The 9,292-nt window shown below is 52.8% G+C and overlaps 1 protein-coding gene across 2 annotated transcripts in view; it reads right to left on the bottom strand.

The window, feature by feature from the left end:
• Positions 1-575: 575 nt before the first annotated feature.
• Positions 576-9,292, bottom strand: part of ELP3 (elongator acetyltransferase complex subunit 3) — a 104,352-nt gene continuing 95,635 nt past the window's right edge. The window contains exons 12-13 of one of the 2 annotated variants that reach the window (XM_031064267.1): positions 1,011-1,098; positions 576-956 (exon numbers count right to left, since the gene is read on the bottom strand). In XM_031064267.1, the coding sequence (XP_030920127.1) occupies positions 1,022-1,098 (77 nt within the window). In that variant the 3' untranslated portion in view covers positions 576-956; positions 1,011-1,021. Of the gene's footprint in view, positions 1,099-9,292 lie in introns of both variants that reach the window. The other variant, XM_031064266.1, reaches the window with a different exon arrangement.

Raw genomic sequence — 9,292 nt, 5'->3', positions numbered from 1 at the left:
CCACATGGATCCACCTGGAGTGGAGAGCTCGTGTCACCTCAGAGGGACAACTCGGGTTCCGATCTCAATTCCTCCTCCTGGAGAAGAATCAATTTTGGGAATTGCTGGGGATGGACAACTCGGGTCCTGATCTCAATTCCTCCTCCTGGGAAAGGATCAAATTTGGGAATTGCTTGGGGTGGACAGTTTGGGTTCTGATCTCAATTCCTCCTCCCGGAAAAGATCAAATCTGGGAATTGTTTGGGATGGATGGAAGGTGCCAGAACAGCCCCAATTCCCGCTGGGATGAGATGATGGCAGCAGATCCTTCCCACCCTCAGCTCCTCCCTGGCTGCGTCACCTCAGAGGGACAACTCGGGTCCTGATCTCAATTCCTCCTCCTGGAGAAGAATCAATTTTGGGAATTGTTTGGGATGGACAACTTGGGTCCTGATCTCAATTCCTCCTCCTGGAGAAGGATCAGATTTGGGAATTGCTGGGGATGGACAACTTGGGTCCTGATCTCAATTCCTCCTCCTGGAGAAGGATCAAATTTGGGAATTGCTGGGGATGGACAGAAGCGGCCGAGCCCGGTGTAAATGAAATAAACACAGAATTTATTCCCGGCCAGAAAACCAAGCCCAGTTTTAACACAGAACCAGGAAAAGCTGACAACAGCAGAAAAAAAGGCGTTTTTCCCACCAGGCCACCCCAAATCCTGAAATTTCATCATCCTGAGGATGCAGCAGGTGACGAGACACCTGGAATGTCCCCAGCCTCTCTGGTGGGAATGGCATGATCCCAGAGCTGCTCTTCCCAGAGGAGACGGTGCATTATTTCCAAAAATCATGGAATTAGGAGGGACCACCAGGACCATCAAGTCCAACTCTGGAGCTCTTTGCAGCCGTGGGCTTTGGCAGAAGCAAGTCCTGGGATTTATTTCTGGGATGAGCGTTGTGTCCTCCCAGGATGAGGATCTCCAAGATCATCATTCCACCGCGATGAGCGTTGTGTCCTCCCAGGGTGAGCATCTCCAGGACCATCATTCCAGCCATTTCACCATGTAGGGCCCTTCCAGCTCGTAGCCGATTTTCCTGTAGTAATTCCTGGTGCCGACACCTGCCAGGAGGAGAAAAATGAGGTTTAATTAACGAGGTTTTAATTAACGAGGTTTAATTTAATTCCCTGGGGACACAGCTGGAAAAGCCAGGCCTGGCCAGGACAGACTGTTCCGTGGAGGGAAAAATTCCCAACCCTTTATGAGGATTTACAAGGCACCAAAGTCTGAGTAGGATGATAGTGAAGTTTTCACGGGGTGAAAATTCGGTTTTTGGGGTTTTTAGAATGGGGGTTCAGGAGGCAAGATGGAGGGATCTGGGTGTGTCCTGTCCTTCTTCTCCTTCTTCTCAGCCTCCATCTTCTGCTGTGATGGAGGATTTTTGGGTTATGACCCATGGAGCAAATTACCAACTTTATATGACGATTTACAAGCCACGACAGTTTAGGTAGAATAACAGTGAATTTATCACCGGGTGAAAAATAGATTTTGGGGTTTTTGGTATGGAGGGTTCAGGAGGCAAGATGGAGGAATCTGGGCATGCCTTGTCCTTTCTCCTTCTTCTTCGTGGCCTCCATCTTCTGGGTGATGGTGGCACTTTTGGATTGGTCTCACTGTCTAACACAGGTGATGGGTATTGGGAAGTTATTGTAAATAATGCACACGTGGTTTTTGGTATAAAGACATAACACCACCCCGGGGGCAGGCAGAGTGCCTGGAACTGTCCTGCTGGACGGACCTCGGCAGGGCAGGAGAAAGAATTTTATAGATAAAACACAATAAACAACCTTGAGACCAAGAAATGAAGAGCTCTGACTCCTTCAAGCGCCGGGCTGGGAAAAGAGATTTTAACATCTCTCAGGGTCACAGCGACCCAAAAGAGTCAGAGAAATGAGTCAGGAAATCTCTTTTCCCAACCACGGCGGGGCTTGGACCTGGAGGGTCTTGAAGGTCCCTCCAACCCCAAACAATTTTGGATTCATCCCACCAAGAAGGAGTCAGAGCTCTTCACTTCTCATTCTCAAGGTTGTTTATTTTTCCTTATCTATAAAATTCTTCTGTCCTCCCAAGGTCCCTCCAGCAGGTCAGACAGAAACACTCTGCCCACCTCAGTGTTATCTTTTTATACCAAAAACCACGCGTGCATTATTTACAATAACTTCCCAATACCCATCACCCATGTTAGACAGTGATAGGTATTGGGAAATTATTGTAAATAATGTACACGTGGTTTTTTGTATAAAAGCTACAGTACTCTAAACCCATCCAAAAGTGCCAAAATCACCCAGAAGATGGAGGCCAAGAAGAAGAAGGAGAAAGGACAAGGCATGCCCAGATTCCTCCATCTTGGGACCCTGAGACCCCATTCTAAAAACCCCAAAAATCTAATTTTCACCCCGTGATGAATTCACTGTCATTCTACTAAAACTCCTGTGGCTTGTAGATCCTCATGTAAGGGGGGTAATTTTTTCCATGGGTCAAGATCAGAGGCACGGGGGACTTGGGCTCTGTGCCAGGGTCTCTGAGCGCCCTGGGCAGGGGCTTGGAGCTGTTCCAGGGCTCTGGAATGAGCTCAGCTCCACTCCAGGTGCTCCAGGAATGAGCTCAGCTCCAGCCCTGCAGTCCCCGGAGCTGCTCCAGGGCTCTGGAATGAGCTCAGCTCCACTCCAGCCCCCGGAGCTGTTCCAGGGCTCTGGGAATGAGCTCAGCTCCAGCCCTACAGTCCCCGGAACTGTTCCAGGGCTCTGGAATGAGCTCAGCTCCATCCCCCGGAGCTGTTCCAGAGCTCTGGAATGAGCTCCACTCCAGCCCTGCAGCCCCCGGAGCTGTTCCAGGGCTCTGGAATGAGCTCAGCTCCACTCCAGAGCTCCGGGAATGAGCTCAGCTCCACTCCAGAGCTCCGGGAATGAGCTCAGCTCCACTCCAAGGCTCCAGGAAAGAGCTCAGCTCCACTCCAAGGCTCCAGGAATGAGCTCAGCTCCATTCCTGGTGCTCGAGTGGGCACAATCCAATTTCCTCCTCGAGCAGGACGGCTCCCATTTTTCTCCAGGAGCCTCTCCCCTGCCCTTGCTCTCCTGCCCAGGGGAGGATGAAAGGCAGGGCAGGCCCTGTTCTGTCCTTCCACCTCAGCTAATTACTCCCAGGTGCACTAATTACTCATCAGGGAGGGAGGAGGCGTTGGGCACAGGATGGAGAGGGCTTGAGCGCGGCCCCTCTTCCCTCTCATCCCTCTCCAGCCTTCCTGGAACCTCCCGGGCTTTCCAGGAATCGCTGGAAGGGGCAGGGAATGACCCTGGTAACCCTTTCCTGCCCATGGTGGTGCCCTGGGGGGCAGGGAATGACCCTGGTAACCCTTTCCTGCCCATGGTGGTGCCCTGGGGGGCAGGGAATGACCCTGGTAACCCTTTCCTGCCCATGGTGGTGCCCTGTGGCTGCTCTCACAGGTTTGGTTGAAATGTCCTCAGTTGTTTCCTGAATGCAATTTGAGTTCCTGAACGGTTTAAAATCCCAACAAATTCCCATCCAGCATGCCCATGGCAGGGATTGGACGTGGAAGGTCTTTAAGGTCCCTTCCAACCCCAACCACTCTTGGATTCATCCCACCACCATTCCGAATTTAAAATGTGGAAAAGGCACCTGAAGCCCAGAGCTGAAATGTCCTCGTGCCCCCATTCCAGCACAAGGAGCCCCAAGGTGGGCAACAGCTGAGCAAATTCCCTCCCCTGTGAGGGCATGGCAGGGACCGAGAACACCCCAAAGAGACCCAAATTCACTCTGCTTTTGGGGCCTGAAACCAAGGCAAAGCCCCAAAGCTGCAAACACATCCACTCCCCTCTGCCTGGAAGCGTTGGGACCTCTGCCTTGGACTAAACCAGGACCTGAACCAACATCTTGCCCAAAAAACCATCAGCAGAGCAGCTGGGGTACAAAACACGAGTGTTGGCTCTGAAAGATCATCCACAGCCCCACATAACTTGGATAAAGGGTCGGCAGCACCTCGAACTGAAGGACAACCAAATAATTCAACCGATGGTTTGACACCACCTCCATCAGAGCTCTGAAACGATTCCCCTTTTTCCTTTGATCCTTGGAAAACCTGAGGGGTTTGAAGGCAACATCTCGTGGTGCTTCCATGGATCCCAGAGCTCTCGGGGTGCCAGGTCCTCCTCTCTGGGCCCAAGCCATCGATGACACTGAGGTGTCCCTGTGTCCCAAGGCTCCAAACGTCCCCATCGTCACCCCAGCCCCGCTCAGGGCAGGAACTTCTCCCACAAAATGTCCTTCAGAGGTTTCCCTGGAGATGCCCGAAGGAGGCTGAGGCCCTGTGGGAAGCCTGGGTTGGAGCAGGGAGCTGGGTCCCCATGGAGAGAGCGATTCCAGAGCTGGAGAAATCCTTGGAATGCCCAACACTCCTGGAAGGTCTCCATGGCACAGGATCTCTTCCCAAATCTCTTCTGCTCTGATTTACCCCAAACACGCCCCAGAGCCGGCGGGACCTGTCCAGGCAGAACCTTGGAGCTTCCCACTGCTCCAAGGCACACGTGAGGTTTCCATGGAAAGGAAACCCTCCAAGAAATATCCCAGAAGAACTCTCCTGCAGGATTGGAAGGATAAGACCAAAACCTTGGCTTTCCGAGGCAGAACTGGCCAAATTCCTCACCCTGCAGCTTCAGGAGAAGGATTTGATGTTAAATATTGTTAAATATTCCACATCCAACCACAACAGAGCGGGATTCATCCGGATCTGGATCCAGCAGGAGGACAGGGGCTCCATCCCACCTGCCTGGATGCAAACCCATGGCCAGGAGCCAGGGGAGGTTTTTTGGAAGTGTCCCCTCCCCTCAATCTTGGAGTGACACATCCTCTGAGTACAGAGAATTTAATCCCCTTTGGGAGCGCCGGAATCGTGGCAAAATCTGCTGATAAAAAAAAAAAACCCAAAACCTGGAATTTACATCCCAAAAATGAATGAAATCCATTTGGGAAGCGTGCCTGGAGCAGGGCACAGAGGGAAGCGGCTCAAGCCCCAGGGATAAACACGGGCACGGGACCGCGGCAGAACCAGCCCGGAAAATCCATAAATAAATCCACAAATAAATCCACAAATCCCCGTGTGTGACTCAGCCCGAGCATCCTCCAGGATCCCTCGGCCGCGGCTGGGAACGAGGATTTGTTGGGCATCATTAACGACCCGCTGGGAGCTCATCAAATCCCCGCGGCACGGACTCGCCCGGACGCTCCGGCGGCTCCGGCTCCGCGTTTTTCCCGGAATGTTCTCCCGGCGTGTGGAATCCGGGCACGTCCTGACTCGCAGGTTCCTTCCCCCTCCAAATATTCCAGGATAACCTGAGCTGGATGAGCTCGGCCGATGCTGCACCCCGTGGAGGCGGGAGCCGCGGTTTTCCAGGTTTTTTTGGGAATAACCACCTGGATCGGGTGGAAAAGGGAGCCTGGGCATCCCGGGTGGACACCGGGATAATCTGTGGGATCTTTGGTGAGTGAGGTTGTCCTTCAAAGGTGCTGGGACAAGGATCAGCCAACAACAGGACAGGAAATGGTTTTTCCAGAGAATCTCTGGAATTCTGGAGACATTTCCAGGAATTCTCATCCCTGGAAACGTCCCAGGCCAGGTTTGGACACGGTTGGAGCAAGCTGGGATGGTGGGAGGTGTCCCAGATCATGGAACCGGGTGGGATTTCAGGAATTTTCCCAACCAAACCATCCTGGAATTCTATGGAAGAACCGTTCACCAAAATTCCATGGATTTCACCCAGAACGAGCAGCGACGCTCAAGCCAGACACGGGGATTTGGGATGGGCACGGGGATTTGGGATGGGCACGGGGATTTGGGATGGGCACAGGAATTGGGATGGCCACGGGGATTTGGGATGGCCACAGGGATTTGGGATGGCCACGGGGATTTGGGATGGGCACAGAGATTTGGGATGGCCACGGGGATTTGGGATGGCCAGAGGGATTTGGGATGGCCAGAGGGATTTGGGATGGCCACGGGGATTTGGGATGGCCACGGGGATTTAGGATGGCTTCAGGGATTTGGGATGGCCAAGGAGATTTGGGATGGCCATGGGGATTTGGGATGGCCATGGGGATTTGGGATGGCCACAGGGATTTGGGATGGGCACAGGGATTTGGGATGGGCACGGGGATTTGGGATGGCCACAAGGACACTTTCAATCCATGGAAATGTAGGAAAATAGGAGAAAGGAGGATTTTTTCCCCTTGTGCGTTTTGTTCTGGATGCTGATGGAAAATCCCCGAGTTTGGGAACTGGAGCTGGGAATGCTCAGCAGCTCCATCCGCGCTTTCCTGTGATTTCCTGCTTCCCACCCGGCTGGGATGCATCTCCAGGGAAAACACGAGGCTGCTCCGCGTGAATCCCAACAAATCCCCCGCCGGCAACGGGAACAACAACGGGAACCAGCAAAGGATCCCAGATAACCACAGCCTGCCTTATCAGCACCGAGGAAATGGGGAAAATCCCCCTTTTTAGCACGTCGCAGAAATCCTGGAAAAGTCCTGAGTTTAAGGAACGATCCCCACAGCAAAGGTTTTTGTTTTAAATCAGAGAATTGGGAATGTGTTCTCTGGAAGTTCCTGAGGAGATAAAATCCTTGGAAAATGAGGGGATTTTGGGAATGTTCCTCGGTATCCCGGCATGGTTTGGGTTGGGAGGGAGCTCAAAGCTCATCCAGGTCCATCCATGGGCAGGGACACCTCCCACCATCCCAGGATTTTCCAGGCTGGCCTTGGACACTTCCAGGGGTTCCCAAATTCTGGGAAACCTCTGCCAGGGGTTCCCAAATTCTGGGAAACCTCTGCCAGGGCCTCATTCCCTCTGAGAATACAGGAATCCACTATTATTTATTTAAAAGATAATTAAAACCCCATTTAATCTGCTTTAAATCAGAGCTCTGGAAGTGAATTTTGGTATTTTTTCCTCACCTGGGGTCTGAAGCTCTTCCCTACAGGAGGAACCCGCCCCCAGATCCTCGGGTTTTTAATGGAAAATGCAAGTTGGGATTTGTTTGGGTTTTTTTTTTCCCTTTTTTCCTGCTGGGAATGCTTCCTGGAGATTCTAAATTAATGTTTTCACAGCCCCTGTGTCTGGCTCTGTCACGGCACGGCCCCGAGCAGCCACGATCCCGCAGACGGGTCATTTAGAACACGGATTTGTGATAAAAAAGGAGATTTTGGGAGTCTGGGCGTCATCCATCAGCTCAAAAACTGAAAAACATCGGCGGCTGTGGAAATCAGGGATGGGATCGATGCTAAGCCCTGATCCATGGGAGAAAAAATGGGATGGAGCCCTGGAATTGTCCTCCAGCATCCCAGCTCTTCCAAATTTCCCCTGCTCTGCTGCTCTGAGCACAGCACCCAGCCCTGCGTAGTTTTTTCCCATCTCCTGGATGTTTTTTCCCAGCTCCTGGGGTGTTTAATTCCCAGTTCCTGGATGTTTTTTCCCCAGCACAGGGATATTTCTTCCCCAGCACAAGGACATTTTGTTCCCAGCACAAGGATATTTTTCCCAGCACAAGGATGTTTTTTTCCCAGCTCCTGGATGTTTTTCCCCAGCCCTGGATGTTTTTCCCCAGCCCTGAGTATTTTTTCCCCAGCTCCTGGGTATTTTTTCCCCATCTCCCGGGGTGATCCCGAGTTGCAGCTCCTGACATCACCAGGAATTCAGAGTTAAAACACATCAACCCCAGCTCTTCCAAATTTCTGTTCTGGTGGGGAGCACCCCAGTCTTGGGTGGCTTTTTCCCATCTCCTGGGAGCTCCTGACACCACCAGGAATTCAGAGAATTAAAATAAATCAATCCCAGCTCTTCCAAATTTCTGTTCTGGTGGGGAGCACCCCAACCCTGGATGTTTTTTCCCAGCTCCTGGGGTGTTTAATTCCCAGTTCCTGGATGTTTTTTCCCCAGCACAGGGATATTTCTTCCCCAGCACAAGGATATTTTTTCCCAGCTCCTGGATGTTTTTTCCTGGCTCCTGGGGTGATCCCAAGCTGGAGCTCCTGACACCGCCAGGAATTCAGAGAAATAAAACACATCAACCCCAGCTCTTCCAAATTTCTGTTCTGGTGGGGAGCACCCCAACCCTGGATGGTTTTCCTCAGCCCCTGGATGGTTTTTTCCCGGCTCCTGGATGTTTTTCCCCCTGAGAGCCCCGCACGGCCACGCTCTCTGTTCTGGTGGGGAGCACCCCAACCCTGGATGTTTTTTCCCAGCTCCTGGGGTGTTTAATTCCCAGTTCCTGGATGTTTTTTCCCCAGCACAGGGATATTTCTTCCCCAGCACAAGGATATTTTTTCCCAGCTCCTGGATGTTTTTTCCTGGCTCCTGGGGTGATCCCAAGCTGGAGCTCCTGACACCGCCAGGAATTCAGAGAAATAAAACACATCAACCCCAGCTCTTCCAAATTTCTGTTCTGGTGGGGAGCACCCCAACCCTGGATGGTTAATGAGCTCCATCCCCGGGCATGGGAATGAGCTCCATCTCCCGGCTATGGGAATGAGCTCCATCTCCCGGCTATGGGAATGAGCTCCAGACCCTGGGGGGCATGGCAATGAGCTCCATCTCCCGGCTATGGGAATGAGCTCCATCCCCGGGCATGGGAATGAGCTCCATCCCCGGGCATGGCAATGAGCTCCATCCCCCGGACATGGCAATGAGCTCCATCTCCCGGCTATGGGAATGAGCTCCATCCCCCGGGTATGGGAATGAGCTCCATCCCTGCAGGCATGGGAATGAGCTCCAGCCCCCGGGTATGGGAATGAGCTCCATCCCCCCGGCTATGGGAATGAGCTCCAGCCCTGCAGGCATGGCAATGAGCTCCATCTCCCGGGTATGGGAATGAGCTCCAGCCCTGGATTCCAGGGATGAAAGGAGAGCAGAGGGCGAGGAGGGGAATCCAGTCCGGGCCCTGGTGTGGGAGATAAGGACGCAGAGCTGACACAGAGCTGCGGGACAGCGCGCACTGATAACGCTGACGGATGGACGGACGGACATGGACGGACGGACGGAGTGCGGCCCCGAGCCCTGCCCGGGATTTACTGAGCTGGGTTTGGTGACGGAGGAGGAATTGGCAGCCCTGGGAATGTCCCTGGCACATGGAGGAGTCCCGGCAGCTTATGCTGCTGAATCCCAGTCTGGATTCCCTGAATCCCAGTTTGGATTCACTGAATCCCAGTCTGGATTGGCTGAATCCCAGTCTGGATTGGCTGAATCCCAGT

This window comes from Geospiza fortis, unplaced genomic scaffold (genome assembly GCF_000277835.1).
Source record: "Geospiza fortis unplaced genomic scaffold, GeoFor_1.0 scaffold319, whole genome shotgun sequence".
In the NCBI taxonomy this organism is placed as follows: Eukaryota; Metazoa; Chordata; class Aves; order Passeriformes; family Thraupidae; genus Geospiza; species Geospiza fortis.
This window is presented reverse-complemented; position numbering and strand designations above follow the sequence as displayed.